Genomic DNA, 23893 nt, shown 5'->3' on the forward strand with positions numbered 1-23893 from the left:
AATTTGAATTTAAAAATTAGTACTAGTTCTAAATTTTATATTTTAATTTATCATTCATGTTTATGTTGAATTACTAAATTTTATTTTTTAATAAATATAAAAATTAGTTGCCGCAGTTGCTGTCCCCAACCTGCCATCCCCTGAAAATTTGGGGGTGCTCTCTAGCCGTCCCAGAAACTCGTCCCCCCTTACCCCTCGTGCCCCAATCCCCACAACCAGTGCAATATAGATATATATATTATATATATTTTTTGCATTTAAATTTTATATTAAAAGAAATGTCCAAAATACCAAATTACTTGTAGAAGATATGGAACCATGCATATTTGTACATAAATAAAGATAGATATGGCATCCATCATGTTAATTATTTGAGCATCAACCATCTAGAATCTAGATTCTTCTCTTCTTTTCTAGCCTTTGCCTCTACCTTGATTGTCTAGGGATATTAGTCAACATTGCCCAATTTTGATCGATGATTTTTAGTTAACATGCTTGATAGATGATTTTTACTTGATTGAAAGGTAATCTTTTATTAAGGGCATGAGAAAGGAGTTCAACAATTAACACCACCAACACTAGGGTACATATAGGGTTTGTTGCTCTTGATTAAATGCCAATCACATACCCTCATGCATGATATAATCTAATGAAATGCCACAATCCCATTGATTCTAAATTCTTGAAAACTGTTAAGTCTGTTGAATTTTGAATAGGATATGAAATTCTATCTTCTCCATATGAAATTTGATGACGCTGGAACCACTCTCAAACACCCCGAGTCATTTCATGATAATGTTAAAAATTTAATTAAAAGTGACATTCTCCTTTATCTTACTTTAAGAATTTAACATTACCATGAGGGAGCATCAAGGGAGCACCTTGGGAGTGTTCGAGAAGCCCCAACCCAACTTAAGTCAAAAAAATAAAAAAATAAATTAGAACTCTGTGGAACCTCCTGTCCCCTTTGGATTTGCTTGGGATTTGTACGGATTCATGCCCAAGCTGCCGTCGGATCCACGGTTCGGAAATCTGAAACCACAGATCGGGTTGGCACGGTTTCGAATTTCCAGGAACTGTCTTTACTGGCTCAATCCGTGGTTCTGGATTTCCGAATTGCAGATCCCCCACAGATCTATACGGGACGTGATTCCTGGTTTGGATCCTTAGGGGAGCAGCGTTTCGTGCAACATTGGGTGTACTCCTATACACTATGCCCCCACCTTTGCTTGAAGTATTGTCATCAGATCCATTATCCTCTAGATAACCTATAGGGTAGAATTGGAACTTAATAGGGGTTTTGAAGTCCTTCCACCTAGTTATTTGAAAATCACCCTCTAGCCTTAGTGTTTCAGTATGACTTTTCCACTAGGTTAGAGCATGGCGCTCTAACTTTAGTCTAGCAAATGATATCTTATGCTTTTCATCTATATGGTGAACTTTAAAATAAGCTTCTCATTGCTGCAATCAATGATTTTAACATTGGTTTCTCCTTATATCCATCTTCACTTCCATCTTGAATAGGGATGTGAATGGTTAATGACACTTGAACTCTGCTACTCTTCCTCGAGTTCTATCCTTGACTCATTTTTTGGGTCTTCGTGATCTCTTGATTTCCCCTTTGATCTGGCCTATGAGTTAGAGCCTCCATCTTCATCAAATGGTTTGAGCTTGCTTACTAGCGCTGCCATGATGAGGTTCATATTGTGGCTGATGTCAACGATTGGTGCTTCCAACCTCACAAATCTCTCTTCTGCAGGATCATCAGGGTCATTGTGAATAGATTTGTCAACCATAGCTACGATTTTGCGGCTTTATTCTTATACTGATTCTTGGATCCCTTGCAACTTTCCACAAATACCCAAAAGAAACTTGCTCTGGTACCAATAGGATCTGTAAACTACTAGAATTATTCCATTGGAATAGTTTGTCACAACAGATCCAATGAAATGATTGAAATTTATAATTAACCAATTTTTTGCTTAAATAAATAAACTATCTAAAATGAGAGAAATAAGAAGATGCAAAGAAATACACACACCATTCACAATAGACATAAGTTTTTCCCTAAGAAACCTTTATGGGAGAAAACCTGACTAGAAGGTGTAGCTGCTCTGCTCCCTTTTCTCTCATGTGGAAATATACAAGTACAAAGGAAGAGGTACTCTATGGAGTTACGTGAGACATGTGGCCTATAAGGTTGCTACGAAACATTAATCCCCTCTATTATGCTTTCTAATTTCCCACTCACATTTGCTTTGCCCAAATATGCGACAAAATATAATAGCATAGAATGGAACCCCCGATATTTAACAAAGCCCAATGGCCAACTAGGGGTAAGATTTGACTCTGTCAACCCTCGAGAGAGTTACAATTTGGATTTTCTGGAATCTTTTCGAAGGTCCACACATGGTTAGCTCCATATGCATGAAGAATGGGGGTTGGCATGACATCCGCTCGTACCGTGGTGGTCAACACAGTAGGTCAACTTGCAGGAGGCATAAATTTTGCATATAAGTCTGATTGATATGATCCTCGCACCATTGGAGAGGTCTTTGAGTGTAGAATAATGCAAGAGTCTGATACAAGAGTTTTTGGATCCCAAAAAACATCATTTAATGCCTCAAAATGGCTTCAGAATGTTTCAGATCTTGATTCTCCAAACTAGGACCTGCTGGTATAACGACTCTACAAGCTACTCCCTCTATTTTTACCTCTCCGAAAGCATAGAGATAGATGAGAAATAATATAATGATCCAATGTGATCAATTAATGTCCAACAAATAACCACAAATAGGTCAATGGGATTGCTAAGTACAAGAGCATCATTTTATAAAAACCAAGATAGACCTAATCTTAGATGTAAAATATCTAGACTAGGAAAGGAAGAAATGCTGTTGGAAGAGATGAAACCACTAAGGGTTTAAAAGATAAAAACAATAGACTCCATAGGGGAAAATGCCTTGGAAGAGAGCACAAGGGTGGTGGTCTTCGTATCAACACTTGAAGAAGAGGAAGGAGTTCTTGCTACATTATTATAAAGTTAGAAATGGCATCCATTGCAGATTAATGATTAATCATGTGAACATCAACTATTTATCAATTACAATCATAGAAATTCATAAACCATATAATAGGAAATAAACTTGTTATTTATGTAATGAAATCGGCTATTTGCCAACCATTAGTGTGATCTAATAGTTATGTTTACAAAATAGGATGCCTACATAAATTCTGAAATGAAAATTTAACTATGGTATGAAGATCGAAAGTTCCAAAACACAAAATTAGAAAAAGGGCCTTTTTCTTCATTTTTGGGAAGGAAGGTTGCACTGAGCAATAGCGTTTTTGAGAAGCGATGATATTCATTTCATTAATATTATTTATTGCTTCATTAAGAAAAGCCATGATCATGTTCACTGCCCTGCAGTGATTATAGATTATGTCCCTGTACCACAAAATTAAACATAGAAGGCATGAAAGCATTAACTTGCAGAAACTACTTAGCCACAAAAATGGTGACCAATTCAACTCTAGTTGAATGCTGAAGAAAACAAAGATAAGATGCAATTTACAAAAAATCCAGAGCTTAACAAATAATACGAGAAACTATAAAACTTATAAGAGAATTGAACAAGAACTGCTGATATAAGGGCACTTACAAAACAGAGATACGTACAATTCCAGGAATCATATATTATATTGAACCCAAACAGATGGAAAATTTCCATAGTTCCAGGTGTCATATTGTATATTAACCCCAAACAGTACTTTTTTATAGTTCTGGGTATTGCGTGCGAGATTAAATCCAAAAGGTTGAACCTTTTGTAAACATGGACCAAACAGATTCATTATCAACATCAACAGCACAGCGAACAGTGATAACATCAGCACCGTGAACAGGCTTAATAGCAACGGGTGAAGGCCTTCAAATGCAAGATTTGATGCTAAAGGTAAAAAAACTCTAAGATAATGCTTCATTTAATAAAATAATAGAAGCTGCTGAGGCAAAGCTATCCAATAGTAAACGCCTTTATGTTATATATGGACGTCTATAACAAAATGCCTGTATCAATATCTTTACATATGTATATAACATACAACCGTTTATTGTGAGAGAGATTTGAAGAACATAGAAAAGGCACATATCTGCTGATCCTGCGCAACACACATAATGATCCTTATCGTTTCAGAGCGTTCGGATTTAAAAGTGTTTGATTAACACGTTAATTCATTAATGCGTAATAATATTAAATGACGGAATTTATATTTAGAAACCTTTCTGCAATCCCTATCCACGAGGCTTTTCAGGATTAAAGAATGCATAAAGATGAAAATGCGAATAGTGTAGCCTAATGTCTGCCTTGGTAGATTATAAAATTGCAGTGCACTCCTTATTGTGCAACAATATCCAGCTTGATGGGAGGGTTATGTATTCTTTTTATAAGCAGTGCTCTTGAATATATTTCTAAATAAAAGCAAGCGTTGTATCAGACAGAAAATTCGTATTTTAGGCTATCCATTTTGGGGTAGCCAAATCGTATTTGCTACAAGGATTGTTAGCTGTAAATACGTAAATACTTGAATTAGTAGCATCGTCCGAAGCAAAATGCCAGAAGATAGTATCGCATTTTACTGTGCAGTGATAAGAATGCAGGTGTCAATAGTATTCTTTTTTATTTCTTGTTTTATACTTCAAAGACCCATTTTCTTCAATTGCAATTGTTTTACCTATTTTAGTATAATTTTAACCATTCAAGTTCCACCTGTACATTGCAAGAACCAGTATTGCACGTTGATTTGAATTTTACATAATCTCATTGTCACTACATCTTTTTCCTTCTGAAGTTTCTCTTATCTATTTTTTGTCTGTCTGTGGAAAATGCCATATCCATCTTCTAGGCTTACTTCGAGTTATGCGTTTCTCTTGCATATATTTGAAGATGAATAATAATTATTTTATTTATCTGGGATGCAGGAATCGATTCCCCTATAGTTGAATTGGTAGATTTTATAGATGCTCACCGGCGTGGGGTAGAAAACTATGAATTTTTGGAAGCAAATCAGAGTTTTGGGAATAAGGTACGTATGCATAGCTTTTCTGGAGATATGCTTACACTAGCAATAACACAAGAAAACCAGGATCCACATATTCTCATTGAATGTCTTGGCTTTGATGAATGGTGTTATCAACTTATCAAAGATTCTAGGACTTAAAACTGCTATGGTTTAATGGCATTGTTATCAACTTATCTAAGATTCTAGGACTTAAAACTGCTATTATTTAATTGCATTGACAATTACGAAGTGGCCCAGGAAGCTAGTAAAATATTACATCTAACTCTGTCATAGTACAGTTTAAAACGAAAAAGCTTGACATCTTGAATATGCCCTGTTAAGCTAACAGTGGCCCTGACGTTTCCAGATTCTATGGAATCTCATATGAGTTGGAGATACATGGCGATTTCCTGTTGTTTTTATATTGCAATCTCTAAATGCTCATCTGGGCTAATACATTCCAACCTCTGGTCATGGTCCCTTTTCCCACACATTATCACAGTAATTTTTCTTCTATTAAAGCAGGTTAATAGCAGAAACAGTAGAGAAACATCAGGCTAAATCTCCTCTTTAAAACGCAACAGACTTCTCTTATTACTTCAATGTTCAACAAGGCTATGTTTTATGCTGCTATCGATGATTCTAAGAATTAAAACTAAAATTGTTGAATGGAATTAACAATTAGAAAGGGTCCCAAGAGGCTATTAAAACATTACATCTAACTCTATCATAGCACAGTAAATATAAAAGCTGAACATCTTGAAGATGCCCGGTTAATCTTGTAATACCCTGGTTTTGATTCCCCATGTTAATAGTGTCTGTGGTACATGATAAAAGAATGGAGAGCTGTTGGTATCTAAGAGCCTGGATAAAATATAATTGTAGAGAAAAATGAAATAACATAACAAATGAAGTGTGGAAATTCTATCACTGAAGCAACTGATTTACTTTTTCTACTTATATCATCATAAGTTATTCATGAAATTACTTCAACAAACATTAAAATAAATATTGTTGCAGATATCACACCGTAATACAGAAACAAACATATGCACACATTGACACAGTTATTTTGGACTAATGTGCCCGGAAAAACCCAATGTGGGAAAACTGGTGCAGCAAGGGAGGATTTTATCATTCAGCAATTTTTTTGTACAACAGGGTGCCAAACTGGCTTACCCACAGATAGGCAAACTTCCAACACTTTTCTAAACCCAGCATAGGCCCTACTGACCTCTGCTACAGTGTGAAATCCTCTGCGTCAACCCATTGAGGCTCTGTGCAGCCTTTCTAGGCTTCTGCGTCACTCGTGCAGCCTCTGTGTGGATCTACGCAGTCTCTGCTGGCTCTGCATGGCTTACTCTAGCTCTGCGTCTGCCTCTTCTGCGCTAATCTCCCGTCTCTCTATTTCGTACTTGCTGCCTCCTGACTGCTCTCCAGACCACTGGTTCAATTTCTCAACAAACCCCGCTCCAGAAATTGCACTGACTGGTCCCCTTCAGTGTATTCTCCAAGTGCCCCTCAAGCCTCCTCTTATACTTTTTCTGTTGACATCTCAACGGTCGAGATTAAGTCCCTAATCAACGGCTAAGATTAGATCTGGCTTGATCCATGTCTTTTGGACCATTCTAACACAGATTCATATTAATACACATTAACATTTTATTTTCCTTAAGTTTAGACTTTAAACTTAGGGTCTGCATTAAAAATATTAATTATTTTAATATCTCCTGATCTGTTTAGAATCTTCCCAAACCCTTTCTGGGTATTGGAGATCTTATGTGCCCCAACCTTTCCACCAAATTTCGTGGCTAGAGCACATCCGATGCTACCCCATATCAACACTCCCTCTTAGCGAGAATTGTGCTCTAGCAATACTCCTCATTGAGTATTACTCTGATTATTCGACATCGGTACATGTGTTGATGTTAGGCCTTCCTGCCCACCATCCTCTGCACTGCTGCCCATGACTCTGTTACTGTCACTGCTACATCTGTATGACAACTCCCTCTGCATCCGTGTTGCTGCTGGTCCTTTTTCCCAATACTGCATCCGCACTGCAACTTCCTCTACATTTTTGCTGTTGTTGGTCCTTTCTCCCAACACTGCATTTGCACTGCAACTCCCTTTGCATCTGTGTTGTTGTTGGTCCTTTCTCCCAACACTACATCTGCATTGCAATTCCCTCTTCATTCATGCTGCTAACACACTACTTTTGAAAGGGGTTCTTTACCATCCTTATCTTTTCCCTGAAGTATCCAAATTTTGACTTTCCAAGGGCCTTGGTGAGGATATCTGCCACTTAATCCCCTGTAGGAGTGTAGCTCAACTGTACAGCTCTTCGTGAGACACAATCTCTAACAAAGTGACACCGGATATCAATATGCTTTGACCTATCATGAAATATTGGATTCTCAGATAGTTTGATGCAACTCTGATTATCATACATGATCCTGGTCGCTTCCATATTTCTTCTAAATAGGTTTACCAACAGTTTTCTAAGCGATATGGCCTCACACAAAGTTGTGCTTGCTGCCATATATTCTGCCTCAGACGAGTTCAGAGCCACAGACTTCTGTTTCCTACTGCACTAGGAGGTTATTCCTGATCCAATGTTGAAACAGTGCGTAGAGGTACTTTTCTGATCCACTGAACTTCTTGCCCAATTTGCATCAGTAAATCCACTCAACTTGATATCTTCCCCTTGTTGTACAAGAGCCAATAATCAACTGTTCCCTGTAAATCCCTGAGAACGTGCTTGGCTGCTGCCCAGTGAGCCCTCTTTGGTTCCACCATGAACTGACTGAGGGTGTTGACAGTGTAGCAAATATCTGGCCTGGTATTGACTAGATACATCAAGGATCCTATGAGTTGTTGGTATAGGGTGGGATCGACATCCTTGTCTTCTGATGCATCAATCTTCTTCCAGTTGGTGATCATTGGCGTAGCCATAGTTCTACAGTCTTCCATCCCGAACCTTTTTAGGATTTCTGTAGCATACCTTACTTGCCCAAGGAAGATTTCTCCTTTCTGTTGCCAAACTTCCAACCCTAGGAAATAATGCATTCGTCCCAGATCCTTCATATCGAACTCTGTGGCTAGATTCTTCTTGTGGTCTTCAATGAGTCCGGATGATCCTGTCAAGAAGAGATCCTCGACATATAATACTAAGTTAAGTGGCTTGCTCTCTACGACCAGATAGTAGAGATTTGGATCTGTGTCACTCTTGACAAACCTCATCTTCTGCAAGTAGCCATCTATTCAACCATACCATGCTCTTGGTGCCTGCTTTAGCCCATACAAGGCTTTCTTCAGTCTGCATACATTAGACTTCTTCTCATGAGTTTCAAAGCCCTCTAATTGTTCAATGTATACTTCTTCTATTACCTCGTTCAGAAATGTCGTCTTGACATCCATCTGATGGATCTCCCATCTCCTCTGGGCTATAATAGATATCACGGTCCTAATAGATGTATACCTGCCTACTGGGGCGAAGGATTCCTCATAGTCAATCCTTTCCTTTTGAGCATACCCCTTAGCCATAAACCTGGCCTTGTATTTTTCAATACTGTCGTTCGCAGCATATTTGATCTTGTAGATCCATCTTGATCCTACCATAGATCTATCTTGAGGCCTTGACACCACCTCCCAGACATCATTTACCATTATGGAGTTATACTCCTCCACCATCACATCTAGCCAGACCTGATGTTGATGTTGGAAATAATACTGAGAGGGGGGGTGAATCAGTATTATCAGATTAATCAAACTTTTCAAATGCCCAAAACATATACGCTACTTCAGTTAAGTGAACCAGCGTGTACACGCTACTGTGACGAAGTAAAACAGCGTATAAGCAGAAAACTCACAATTTAGTTGGCTTATTCTTCAATTAAGTGCATCAGGACATTATTCATCATATTAACAGTAAACATGTGCAGTATAACAGAACAGATAAAAAGCCACACACATGAACACCAAGATATAAGGTGGAAACCCAATGTGGGTGAAAACCACCTGCTGCAAGTTGTCTCTATCTTTCTTAATATGAAACTTCAGTTTACAATCTTTTGTACTGGTGCAGCCTTATACCAGTACGCAGGCTACAACCTGCAGAAGGCTTCAACCTTCTCTCGTTCTCCAAACTTCCTTGGAAGGGAGCTCCAACCCCCTTTTGCTTTTGTACTAGCCAAGATACTAGTACGTAGGTGCTGACCTACAATCTTCCTTCTTCCAGGTATCACTTTTCATACATTTTCAGACTTGGATATTCCTGAAGCACAACATTACAATCTGAAGACCACAATTCATTCAATTTTCACAACAGATCATTGAAGCATAAAACAACCAACTTTGAATCACTGAACCACTGAACCCTGTCAATCACCAGTTACCAGAACACAGAGCAGACTACAGAACTCTGTAATAACAGTCAGATCCCACTGTAAACCCAAATCAAGCTTCAAAAGATATACGCTACTTTAATGAGCAGAAACCGCGTATACACGCGCTTTTACCGAAGCCAACCTGCGTACAGATCTAAAAATAAACTTTCTCAACTTGCAGCTGTACCAGATATTAGTTAGACTCAGAACGTAACATTGCGACAATATGCAGATCTAGAAATGCGCATAATCAACCATAACATGATAGTGCATTTCAAACCATTTGATCCCGATCTCTCCTTAGATCTAGTTCTCCATCAACCGATGAGATCTCTCCTTAGCTCAGATCAACCAACTCAGAACCTGCATATCAGATCTCTTTCTCTCTTAGATATTCATGCCTTGTCGAAAGATGATCTTTGCCTAATGATCTTCTTCTCCTTATATAGCCTTAGGCCTTTCTCAATACCAAGAGCCAAAACCATAGTAACACAATACCATCAACTTTAAAACTAGGGATCGACACGCCCGTCGAGACATAATGGTCCGAAATCATAGGCACAACTTCCAAGGTCTAACCACCATGAACCAAAGGAACCTTTCCACATACACGCGCTTTTTCTGAATCGAACTTGCGTGTACACGCGACTTGGGCTTAACGAAACAGCGTGTATGAGCTTTCTTGCCATGCTGTACTGAGATCTGTCTTCTGATTAAGTTGCCATCACCTGTACTAACCTTTGAGCACCTGTACCATCCACTGAGTGAGTTGCCATCAAGGACAACACTTGAACCATAATGCCAACAATCTCCCCCTTTGGACTTGATGGAAACCACCACACCAAGTCACTCTCCCCCTTTGACATCAAGGGCAAAGGGAGGACCAAGATATTCTCTTCCTTGGTAATCCTTCTGCTGTCCATACTCCCCCTGAGTACATGCTGAAATCTCCAAGTGTGCTCCCCCTTTGTGAATGCCAAAGAGTACCAATCTATCCATCCTGCTCACCAAGTGCTGTTCATGCTCCCCTTGACTGTAGGCAAGATCTGCAAAAGATGTTCTTCAAGAAGAACATGACTCTATACATCATAAAAGACCTTCCTATAACCAAAGACTCATACATACATCCATTTCTCAACTAAGTGAGGATATACAAAAAAATGACTCATCCACCCAACCAAGTGGGGATACATCAATATTGACTCATCCACCTAACCATGATAATACATGAACATTTCATCATTCATCCCAGGCATAGTGGGGAAACCAACAAAGGCCGTTACATGACCTTGACACCATAAAAGAGACAAGAGAGATACATGACATAGAGACAACAGATCTAGACCAAGACTTAGGAAAGACACCAGCAGCATCTGATAAACATCTTGTTAGATCAGCAACGAGAATTTCTTTCTGAGCTCCTTCTTAAACCAATCAACCAAAACATCTGAATGCCAACAATGCTTTATGAGACTTTTGAGCTGCTCCCCCTGAACCTGTGCCTGTTGCACTCCCTGAAACTGTGCCTGAATACTTCTGACATTCCTATTGCTGTTCAGAACTTCATAGTTTTCCTTTGCTGTTCAGAACTTCATATACGCGTTTTATCCTGTATAAAGCAGCGTATGTACGCGGATATTCTTTCTGCAACAAGCGTCCAGCATACACGCGACTTACTCAACATAAATCCGCGTGTATACGCACATATCCCTTCCGTAACCTGCGTATACAAACTTTTCTGTAGAACAAACAAATTTCAACAACAGGATGAAGCATCAACTACTCCCAGCTTTTGTCTGAGATATTCAAAAGTTTCCCTGGGCAGTGGTTTTGTGAGAATATCAGCAACTTGCTCCTTAGAAGGAACATACTCCAATTTGACCTTCTGCTCAAGCACTTGTTCCCGAAGAAAATGGTACTTGATTGGTATGTGCTTGGTCTTTGAGTGCATGACTGGATTCTTTGAAATGCTGATTGCACTTGTATTATCACATAAGATAGAGACAGGTGGAGTGCAAGTGATTTGAAAGTCCTGCAAGGTCTGCATCATCCAAAGAAGTTGTGTGCAACAAGATGCTGCAGCCACATATTCTGCTTCAGCTGTAGATAAGGCAATCGAACTTTGCTTCTTGCTGAACCAAGACACTAATCTGGAACCCATGAAGAAAGCACCTCCACTTGTGCTTTTCCTATCATCCACACTTCCAGCCCAATCTGCATCTGTGTAAGCATGAAGAGTGAGATCTGTATTTCTAGGATACCATAAGCCATAGTTTTGGGTCCCTTGAAGATATTTGAAGATTCTTTTGACTGCCTGAAGATGGGTTTCCTTTGGGTTGGCTTGAAATCTTCCAACCATCCCTACTGCATGAGTAATATCTGGTCGAGTACCTGCCAAATAAAGCAAACTCCCAATCATGGATCTATAAGTGGGTTGGTGAACTGCTGCTGATTCATCATTTGCACTGAGGCTGCATCCTGTAACCATGGGTGTACATACTGGTTTTGACTCTTCCATGCCATACTTCTTCAAGATCTGCTTGAGGTATTTGGTTGAGACAAGAAGATACCTCCTTCATTTTGTTGGATTTGCAATCCAAGAAAATATGTCAATTCTCCAAGAAGTGACATTTCGAACTCTTTCTGCATAACCAAGGCAAAGTTTTGACTCATAGTTTCTTCATTGCTGCCAAAAATAATATCATCTACATAAACAACAAGAATTAGCAATTTGTTATTTTCAACTTTTATATAGAGATTGCTATCTGCTGATCCTTTTGAAAAGCCTTGTTGGTGAAGATATTTGTCCAACCGATAGTACCAAGCCCTTGGGGCTTGTTTGAGCCCATAGAGAGCCTTTTTCAATCTGCATACAAGGTTTGGATCATTCCCAAGAATGAACCCATCTGGCTGCTCAATATATACTTCTTCTTCTAAGTCTCCATTCAGGAAGGCTGATTTCACGTCCATTTGAAATACCTTGAAGTTTTGAAAGCTTGAGAGAGCAAGGAACATTCGGATGGCCTCTAGTCTTGCCACAGGAGCAAAGGTCTCTTCAAAATCTATTCCTTCTTGCTGTGCATACCCTTTACAAACAAGTCTGGCCTTGTTTCTAATTACTTCTCCATTTTCATTTAACTTATTCTTGAAGACCCATTTTGTTCCTATTACATTCTTATCTTTTGGTCTAGGAACCAATTCCCAAGTGTTGTTCCTTTCGATTTGCTCAAGTTCTTCATCCATTGCTTTGACCCAACATTCATCTTTGCATGCTTCTTTCACATTTTGTGGTTCAATGGAGGAGAGTAGAGCCAAGTAGCTTGAAGCTTCTGCAAGTGTCCTTCTTGTTTGTACTCCTGCTTCTTTCTGCCCCACAATCTGAGTTTCTGGATGATTCTTTTGGACATATCTGGATGGAGTCTTTTCTTCTATTCTTGTCTGCTCCTCTGGTTCTTCTTGAGATTCTTCTTCTTCTTGAGGTTCTTCTTCTTCATCATTTCGCCTTTGAGAGTAACCTTCATCTTCTTCATGATGAACTTGCCTAGGAATATATCCCTTCTCATCAACCACTATATCAATACTGTCAACAATTCTGCCAAGTCTTTTATTGTAGCACTTGTATGCTTTGCTATGTGGAGAATAACCAAGAAGAATGCCCTCATCTGCTCTAGGTTCAAGTTTGCCAAGTTGCTCATCAGTGTTCTTAATATAACATTTGCTCCCAAAGATTTTGAAATGCTTCACGGAAGGAGTTTTACCACTCCAAAGCTCATGAGGTGTTTGAGTGCTGTTTACTCGGACATTTGTTTTGTTAAGAATGATAACAGCAGCATGTGCGGCTTCTCCCCAGAAGGTTGCAGGAGTACCTGATTCATCGAGCATAGCACGAGCCATTTGTTGGATAGTTCTGTTCATTCTTTCCACAACCCCATTTTGCTGAGGAGTTCTAGCTGTAGAGAATTCTCTTCTTATCCCATGTTCATCGCAGAAATCAAAAAATTCATTTGATGTGAACTCCCCACCTCTGTCAGATCTGAGGCACTTGATTTTGTGTCCTGATTCATTTTCGGCCAATGCTTTGAAGGATTTGAATTTTTCGAATGCTTCATCTTTGTGCTTCATAAGCCCTAACCAAACAAACCTTGAGAAATCATCAATGAATAATATCAGATATTCTTCTCCTCGAGGTGACCTTTTCCTAAATGGACCACATACATCTGTATGGACTAGCTCAAGAGGCAAGCTAGCTGACCCTTCCTTCTCTGGAAAGTTAGTTCTGGTCTGCTTTCCAAACTGACAAGATTTGCATATGGTGTTGTCTGGAATTTTGATATCTGGAAGATCGCGAACTGCCTGATATTTGCATGCTTTCCTTATTTGTGAGAAGCTTAGATGTCCCAACCTTCGATGCCATAACCAGTGCTCTTCATCCTTGCTAAGATAGCATTGTTGTTGTTCTTCTTCAAATATGTACAGATTATTTGGAGTTCTTTTGCCTTTGAGAACTGTTTTACCTGTATCAAGATCACGAACAAGACATCCATTCGATCTGAAAATAACCTCTGTTTTTTGATCACACATCTGGCTGACACTTAGAAGATTATGTTTCAATCCATCAACATACAAAACATTTCCAGCCTTGACCTTTTCTTTTAAAGGAGCAATACCTTTTCCTTTTATAGTAGCAGGAGTATCATTTCCAAAAGAGACTTTCTTTCCCTTTTCTAAAGTAGAATAAGATTCAAGTTTTTCTTTATCACCTGTCATATGTTTCGAACATCCACTGTCAATGTACCATAGATTTTCCTGTCCTTCTGCATAAAATGCTATCCCACATCTTTCTGTTTGAGGTTCCTTTATTCTCCATGTTTTGGTGCTTGTGGCTTGTTCCTTTTTCTCCTGAAACCTGCTCCTGCATTCAGAGTCTTTATGACCAAAATTATTGCAAATAGAACATTCAACTTCATTTTCAAGCACCGAAAAGTTGTTATAGGTCCTTTTTGTAATCCCTGTCATACTTCTTTGTTTTTGAGCTTCCCTAGTCATGATTGTTTTATATGCAACACATTGAGCTGCTCTGTGACCAAAGTTGTGGCAAGAAAAGCATTGTCCATTGAAGAAGCTTCTGCGGTTATTGAATCTACCAGCCAACTGATTGTAATTTCTATTTTCATCTATTCTTGAGCCAAACTGAGAAGATTTTACCTGTGGTTGGTTGTAGCTTTTGTTCATCCTTAAGGAGGATTGTCCCTGATAGTTTCTGTTTGTAACTCGTCCCTGCTTTACCTGATTATCTTCATTGTTCTTCCGCTCATTTCCTCTTGCTGCATCAAGATAACTTTTTGAGGTGGATGCTTGAGAGGTTTCTCCATTATAGCCCAAACCTGTTTTGTTTAGAGGAGACCGCTGCACACTAATAATCTCATCCAAGGTTTCAGATCCTTTGACAAATTTAAGATTAATAGTTTTTGTTTTCTCAATTTCTTTTCTGAGACCAACAATTTCACCTTCTAGTTTTTCAAGATGTTTTTCCTTTTCATCAATTTGAAATTGCAAAGTATCAATAATCACATTCCTTTCTTCTATGCTTCTCTTGAGTCTAGTGATTTCATTATAGAGATTATCCACATCTATAGCATCCTCATAATCATCATCTTCAAATGCCATTAACAGCTTATATTTATTACCTTGTTCATCTTCATCACTGTTTGATAAGCCATCACTATCTTCATGGGTGTAGTAGCTTTTCCTATTTGCACTTTGTTTCTTGTTCCATCTAGCAGGTTCTTTTCCTTTATCCTTATAAGGACATTTTGCAGCATAATGACCTACTTTCCCACAAGCAAAACATTTGAAAGGTAGCTTACCTCTGAACCTTCCAGAACCCCTTTGAAGATTTCTGACAAAATTTGATTCTTCTTCCTCTTCTTCTGGAACATGGCTTGCTTCATAGTAATCTTCTTTTCCTGATGCCTTAAAAGCAGCTTCCCTTCTGTCAGATGGACCTCCTTTTCTCATTTCATAAGCGGTTAGAATTCCATGTAGCTGAGACATAGTGAGAACACGGAGATTTTCTTTTTCTTCTATTGCAGATACTTTAGATTCAAACTTGGGGGATAAAGATCTTAGAACCTTTTGAACTACTATAGTTTCTCTTATTTCTTCACCCAAGTTTTTCATACAATTAACAATCTCATCTACCCGGAGAAAATAATTAGCCACACTTTCATCATTATACATCCTGAGAGTCTCATATTGAATCCTGAGTGTTTGAAGTTTAGCTTCCTTTACCTGTTCATCTCCTTCATAGCTAGTGATCATTTTGTCCCATATTTCTTTTGCTGATTTGAAGTGCATGACCTTCATGAATTCTGTTTGAGATATACTTCCTAATAGGGTAGCGACTGCTTTTGCATTTGTTTCATATGCCTTTTTTTCATCTGGATCTGTAGGAGTAGCTGAAGGAAAAGCATAGCCTTTTTCTACAATGTCCCAAACTTCTGTACCAAGAGATTGAAGATATGCAGTAACTCTTACCTTCCAATAATTGAAATTTGTTCCATCAAAAACCGGTGGCCTGATTGATGCTTCTTTCTCGTAGTTGCTCATGATGAATGATCTTCCTTCAAGCGATCAAGCTTCTCTGAAGGACCTGCTCTGATACCAATTGTTGGAAATAATACTGAGAGGGGGGGTGAATCAGTATTATCAGATTAATCAAACTTTTCAAATGCCCAAAACATATACGCTACTTCAGTTAAGTGAACCAGCGTGTACACGCTACTGTGACGAAGTAAAACAGCGTATAAGCAGAAAACTCACAATTTAGTTGGCTTATTCTTCAATTAAGTGCATCAGGACATTATTCATCATATTAACAGTAAACATGTGCAGTATAACAGAACAGATAAAAAGCCACACACATGAACACCAAGATATAAGGTGGAAACCCAATGTGGGTGAAAACCACCTGCTGCAAGTTGTCTCTATCTTTCTTAATATGAAACTTCAGTTTACAATCTTTTGTACTGGTGCAGCCTTATACCAGTGCGCAGGCTACAACCTGCAGAAGGCTTCAACCTTCTCTCGTTCTCCAAACTTCCTTGGAAGGGAGCTCCAACCCCCTTTTGCTTTTGTACTAGCCAAGATACTAGTACGTAGGTGCTGACCTACAATCTTCCTTCTTCCAGGTATCACTTTTCATACATTTTCAGACTTGGATATTCCTGAAGCACAACATTACAATCTGAAGACCACAATTCATTCAATTTTCACAACAGATCATTGAAGCATAAAACAACCAACTTTGAATCACTGAACCACTGAACCCTGTCAATCACCAGTTACCAGAACACAGAGCAGACTACAGAACTCTGTAATAACAGTCAGATCCCACTGTAAACCCAAATCAAGCTTCAAAAGATATACGCTACTTTAATGAGCAGAAACCGCGTATACACGCGCTTTTACCGAAGCCAACCTGCGTACAGATCTAAAAATAAACTTTCTCAACTTGCAGCTGTACCAGATATTAGTTAGACTCAGAACGTAACATTGCGACAATATGCAGATCTAGAAATGCGCATAATCAACCATAACATGATAGTGCATTTCAAACCATTTGATCCCGATCTCTCCTTAGATCTAGTTCTCCATCAACCGATGAGATCTCTCCTTAGCTCAGATCAACCAACTCAGAACCTGCATATCAGATCTCTTTCTCTCTTAGATATTCATGCCTTGTCGAAAGATGATCTTTGCCTAATGATCTTCTTCTCCTTATATAGCCTTAGGCCTTTCTCAATACCAAGAGCCAAAACCATAGTAACACAATACCATCAACTTTAAAACTAGGGATCGACACGCCCGTCGAGACATAATGGTCCGAAATCATAGGCACAACTTCCAAGGTCTAACCACCATGAACCAAAGGAACCTTTCCACATACACGCGCTTTTTCTGAATCGAACTTGCGTGTACACGCGACTTGGGCTTAACGAAACAGCGTGTATGAGCTTTCTTGCCATGCTGTACTGAGATCTGTCTTCTGATTAAGTTGCCATCACCTGTACTAACCTTTGAGCACCTGTACCATCCACTGAGTGAGTTGCCATCAAGGACAACACTTGAACCATAATGCCAACAGTTGAGCTGCCTCCTTGAAGCTGGCAGTTTGTCCATCCTGAGCTACTAAAGCCTGATACCTGTCTGGCTGTTTTCACTCCCTTTTACTGTTCCTTGGCTCTTTGATGAAGTTCTCTGCATCACGCAGAATCTGACGAAGTTCCCTGCTGGTTCTTCCTTTGCGAATAGGTGCTTCTGTTTGCTCCTCTTCCTCATCCTGAGAATCTTCCTGATCTGAGGAAGGATTCTTCACTTCCGTTGGTTGAAGAGGCATGACCAATAGATCTTCTTTCGACTACTCCTTGGAAGGCATTTCGCGAGATCTTCTAAAAGCTCTGTCCTCCATGAACTTTACATCTTGTCGTACTAGTACCTTCCTGCTCCCTGGAAGATAGATCCTGTATACCTTAACATTATCGCTATATCCTGCCAGATACCCCTTTTCTGCAGTCTGATCCAACTTCTTCCTCTTTTCTTTGGGTATGCTACAATATGCCGAACTCCTAAATATCCTAAAATGACTGACTTCAGGTGTCTTCCCAGTGAAGACTTTTTTTGGAGTAATCTTGCCCAATGCTCGATGAGGAGTCCTATTTTGAATGTCGACAAATGTGTTGCATGCTTCTGCCCACAGGAATTTTGGCATATCCTGATCATACAACATGGCCCTAGCTGCTTCTACAATATCCCTATTTTTCCTTTCTGCCACCCCATTCTGCTCCGGACTGTAGGGAGCCATCCTCTCTCTTCTGATACCCTCCTTAGCACAATAATCAGTGAAGTCCTTATTGACATATTCTCCACCATTATCTGAGTGCAAGACTTTTATTTTCTGACCTGTCAGATTCTCCACTAGAGCCTTGAACTCCTTGAATCGACATAAAACCTCATCCTTGGTTTTCAGAAAATAGATCCAAGTTTCCCTTGAGTGGTCACCAATGAAGGTAAGGAAATACTCTGCACCGTTGAGAGCTTTGACGGACATAGGTCCGCAGATATCTCAGTGTATCAATCCTAGTACACTCTTGGCCCTGTGGTTGCTCCTAGGAAATGCTGCCTTGGCATACATTCCTAGAGCGCATACCCTGCATATATCATTTCGTTCCATACTCAGATCCGGAACTCCTGTTATAGTGCTCTGAGAATTCTCAGAGCTCCATGGTGCAAGTGACCCATCCTTTTGTGCCATAGTTCGTTCAAGTCTTTGTCCCCATGACTGCCTATTAGTGCCATTGGAGATTCTAGTTGTAATCTGTACAACCGATTACTTTTGATCCCGATCTGCACTTTCTTTTTCCAGCTCGGGTGTTTGACGTATACCTTTTCCTTGATGAAATTGACGTCATATCCCTTGCCTTGTAGTTGTGACACGGAAAGTAAGTTCATCCCCAAACCTGGCACATGCAGCACATTTGTGGCACAAAACCGCTCTCCCGATTTTGTCTGAAAAAATATGGTATCCTTTCCTACTGAAACACACTTTACCTTGTTCCCCATGGTGATATGAAAGTTCATCTTCTCTTCTCGATATTCTGAGAAACACTCCCTGATTCCCGTCATATGCCACGAGGCTCCACTGTCTATATACCATACTTCTGATGATGCAACACTAGTCATGCATGCCACTTCTTCTTCCAACCTGGAAGCCAACATAAAGAAATCGAAATCTCTCTCTTGTGCAATCCTCTGAAAATATGTGTGAGTCTCCTAAGGTGGGTGCCTTTGCATCGTGGTCTTGACCCATAACTGATTTTCCCTTTCTGTCTCTAATTACTGCTCTGATACCATGTGAAAATTTTATCATTGCAGCGACTGATTTACTTTTTCTACTTATTTCACCATAAGTTATTCATGAAATTACTTCAACAAACATTAAAATAAATACTGCTGCCGATGTCACACCGTAATACAGAAACAAACATATGCATACATTGACACAGTTATTTTGGGCTAATGTCCTCGGAAAAACCCAATGTGGGAAAACCGGTGCAGCAAGGGAGGATTTTATTATTCAACAATTTTCTTGTACGACAGGGTGCCAAATTGGCTTACCCACAGATAGACAAACTTCCAACACTTTTCTAAACCCAGCGTAGGCCCTACTGACTTCTACTATAGCCTGAAACCCTCTGTGTCAACTTGCTGAGGCTTTGCGCAACCTCTCTAGGCTTCTGCGTCACTCTTGCAGCCTCTACGTGGATGACGTAGGCCTTCTGGCTCTACGCAGTCTCTGCTGCCTCTGCGTGGCTTTCTCTGGCTTTGCGTCTGCCTCTTCTGTGCTGATCTCTCGTCTCTCTGTTCCGTACTTGTTGTCTTCTGACTGCTCTCTAGACCATTGGTTCAATTTCTCAACAAACCCCGCCCCAGAAATTGAACTGACTAGTCTCCCTTAGTGTATTCTCTATGTGCCCCTCAAGCCTCCTCTTATACTTTTTTCTGTTGACATCTCAACGGTCGAGATTAAGTCCCTAATCAACGACTAAGATTAGATCTCGCTTGATCCATGTCTTTTGGACCATTCTAACATAGATTCATATTAATACACATTAATAATTTATTTTCCCTAAGTTTAGACTTTGGGACTCCATTAAAAATATTAATTATTTTAATATTTCCTGATTTGTTTAGAATCTGCCCAAACCCTTTTTAGGTATTGGAGATCTTATGTGCTCCAACCTTTCCACCAAATTTCATGGTTAGAGCACATCTGATACTACCCCAAATCAACATGAAGCACTCAGATAACACGGAATTTATGTTGTAAAACCCTGACAGTGTGTCAAGGAAACATCCATGAGGTTAGGTATCAGTATTTTATATTGATCAAGAAACAATATTACAATCAGGCTTACAAAAACAATTCAATCTCTCGGGCTACATAGATATATCTAACTTGGCACCATTACATTTGTTTCATGCATTGCTACCATTATACAAATGGAGTCATCTACAGAGGCGGAGGAATTGCCCGGAAGGCCAAAAGTGGCTGGAATCCGGACAAATTTTTTTCAAAAAGTCTTGTAGAGGCAGTGTTTGAATCATGTTTTTGATGGTGGAAATGGATTCAGCACCATCAGAAACTTCCAGGGCACCTAAAATTATGAAGTTTAACAGCGTTTTCTTGGATTTACAAAAACCCCTGCTGTATTTTTTCAAAATACGACCGGAATTTCCATAACTTTCCTGGCAAAAAAGCATAATCGTTAGACTACTGCTTATATAAACTACCAAATATTTACTTGAAGTAAATTTTGGTTTTTACAAGATAGTTTTCTTTTAATTGTTTTCATGATTTTAACAATCTCCAACTTGGCAACAATTTACTTGATACCTTTCCCAAGACCATTCATCACCTCTTTTGTAAGCCAATAGAAGTTGAAGACCACCACAAATTCTCTAACGATACTAGTTTTGTAGACATGTCTACTTGTTTTCAAGTATGGACTTCCTTAAAAGTTAATATCTATTCCACCTCCATCAATAACTTGTATTACAAATGGTACTTAATATCAATATGCTTAGTCTTATTATGATACACTGGATTGATAGCCAAATGGATAGGACTTTGACTGTTAGTCTTGTATTCTTCCAAACTCACTGAAAAGACCCTTCAACCAAATTTGCTCCTTGCATGCATGTAAGACAGTGATATATTACGCCTTAGAAGTGAATAAAACAACTGTTTTTTGAAGTTTTGACATCCAATTAAGAGATCCTCCTACAAGAGTAAAGATAGAACCTGAATCAACATAATCACAAACAAAAAATCACTACAACCATTAAAGGTGATGCAATAATCACTTATGTCTCTAAGATACTGAAGTAAACATTTCATTTCATTCCAATGTTCTCTCCTTGGATTTTCCATGTATCTACTGACAACAGCCACAATGTGTCAAATATATGGGCTAGCACATACCATCAAATACATGAAACTTCGTACTGCATTAGCATATGGTACATGAGACATATAATCATTTTCTTCCTCACTGCTAGGACATAAACCTAAAAAAAACTTAAAATGGAAAGCTAAAGGGGTAATTATAAGTTTCACATTATCCATATACTTCTGTTCTGATAACTTGAGCTTACCATTTTTACTGTCTTGGTGTATTTCTATGCCCAAGGTTTCTTTCGCTGCTTCTAGATCCTTCATATCAAAATTCCTAGCCAACCGAGTCTTTAACCTATTGATCTCTTCTGTACTTTTGCATGCAACAAGCATATCGTCAACATATAACACCAAGATAGTGAATATACCATTCAAACTTTTGAAGTAAACACAATGGTCATACGTGCTTTTAGTATAGTTTTGGCTCATCATGACGGAAAATAAGTTCTTGTTCAATTGCTTGGGAGACTGCCTCATGTGATACAATGACTTCTTGAGCTTTCAAACAACCTTCGTCTGCAATGTTGAACAAATATTCTGGATGTTCCATGTATATTTCTTCATCCAAATCTCCATGTAGAAATGTTGCTTAAATATCTAATTGCTGTAATTCAAGATCAAGTAGAGTAATTAGCGCTAACACAATATGAACAGAAACAAGCTTAACAATTGGTGAAGAGATCTCATGGAAACCAATACTTTCCATGTAAGAATAGCCCTTCGCTACTGGTCTAGCTTTATATCTTCCATGTTTACGATCAACACCCTCCTTCAATTTGTAGACCCACATACACCTAACAAGTTTTCTATATTTTGGGAGTTCTAACAGCTCATTGGGTCTTGTTTTTCTCCAAGGCATCCATCTCCTCTTTCATTGTCATCTTCCATGTAGCATTATTGATATCATCTATTGCTTCTTGATAATAAGAAGGTTCCCTATCGTCAGTAATCAAAGCAATAGATGAAACAAAATCAGTATTGCCTTTTAGTAGGATTTCTGTCCCTAAGAAGGTTCCCTATCGTCAGTAATAAGAAGGTTCCCTATCGTCAGTAATCAAAGCAATAGATGAAACAAAATCAGTATTGCCTTTTAGTAGGATTTCTGTCCCGTGTAGATCTTCTTGGTGTTGGTTGTGGAATTTCCACATTTTCTTGAATATCTTTAGCATCCATAGATTCTTTATAATTGGAATATTTTTATTGCTCCCTATTTTTTTTTTGTAGATGGTTGAGTCTCCAATATAATTTTTTGATTTAGTGGCACTTGTTTTTGTTTCAAATCAACTTTAACAATATTTGATTAATGAGGAGGGATTCATCAAATATTACATATTTGCTAATGATGATTTTGTTGGTAGTAAGATCCCATAATCCATATCCCTTAATTATATCATTATAACCAACAAGGACATATTTCTTCAATATGCGGTCTAATTTAGAACACTAGTTTTAGGAGTAAGACCATAAGCTTCACAACCAAAATTTGAAAATTTGAAAAATCACAAGGATGACATGTCAATACATCTTTAGTAGTTTTACAATTTATTGCAAATGATGGTGATCATTTTACTAGATAGCAAGCTGTATTGACTGCTTCTGCCCACAACTCTTGTTGCGAATTGGCATTGCTAAACATGCTCCTTGCTCTTTCTAAGAGAGTCATGTTCATGTGTTCTGCCATACCATTTTGCTGGGAGTATATATAGTGGTTTTATGCCATTTGATTTTAGATTCTGCAATATTTTTCAAATTCTAAAGATGTGCCTCCATTATCCGTTCTTAAACATTTGATTGTCTTGTCAGTTCTCTTTTTTACCATAACTACCATAACTCTAAATTGTTTAAATATGTTAAACACATCAGAATTTTTTTTTAAGACACAGATGCACACATTTTAAGAGAAATGATCTATAAATGTTGCAAAAGATAACGATCCACTAAAAGAAACCATAGGGGATGGCACCCAAACATTTGAATGGATATAATCTAGAACGCTTTTACTAGTATGAATTTCTACTTTAAACTATTGTGTACATTGCTTTCCAAAAATACTTGTGTTTGTAGGAATACAAATTCAAAGATCTTAAATTTCGAAGTGATTTGGGGTTTATCAGTACTTGTAGCCCTTTCTCACTCATATGACCCAGTTGGTAATTCTATAAATGATTAGATTCATTTGCCTCTTTAGAGACAACTAATGCTTCATTTATTTGAGTACTCCATTTTAGCTTGTAAAGGTTTCCAATCTTTGTAGCCTTCATAACCACCAAAACTCCTTTGGACACCTTCAATCCTCCACCTTGACCTATCTATTTGTAACCTCTATATATCAATATTCACAAAGAAATTAAAATCTTCTTTAGTTCAGGCACATCTTATCTTTGTCAATGTCTTTATAATACCATCAAACATTTCACTCCTAATGCATCCAACC

At 38.6% G+C, this 23893-nt stretch overlaps 1 protein-coding gene across 3 annotated transcripts in view; it reads left to right on the forward strand.

The window, feature by feature from the left end:
* The window catches only part of LOC149167180 (DNA (cytosine-5)-methyltransferase DRM2-like), a 150696-nt gene that overhangs the window by 122321 nt on the left and 4482 nt on the right, over nt 1-23893 (forward strand). For all 3 annotated transcript variants that reach the window (XM_089432896.1, XM_089432895.1, XM_089432897.1), the window contains one exon: nt 4979-5082. In XM_089432896.1, the coding sequence (XP_089289022.1) occupies nt 4979-5082 (104 nt within the window). The remainder of the gene's footprint in view (nt 1-4978; nt 5083-23893) is intronic.

The sequence above is a fragment of the Pinus tabuliformis genome, chromosome 5_1 (assembly GCF_031772625.1).
Source record: "Pinus tabuliformis cultivar Carrire ecotype Pingquan chromosome 5_1, CPIR1, whole genome shotgun sequence".
NCBI classification, from domain to species: Eukaryota; Viridiplantae; Streptophyta; class Pinopsida; order Pinales; family Pinaceae; genus Pinus; species Pinus tabuliformis.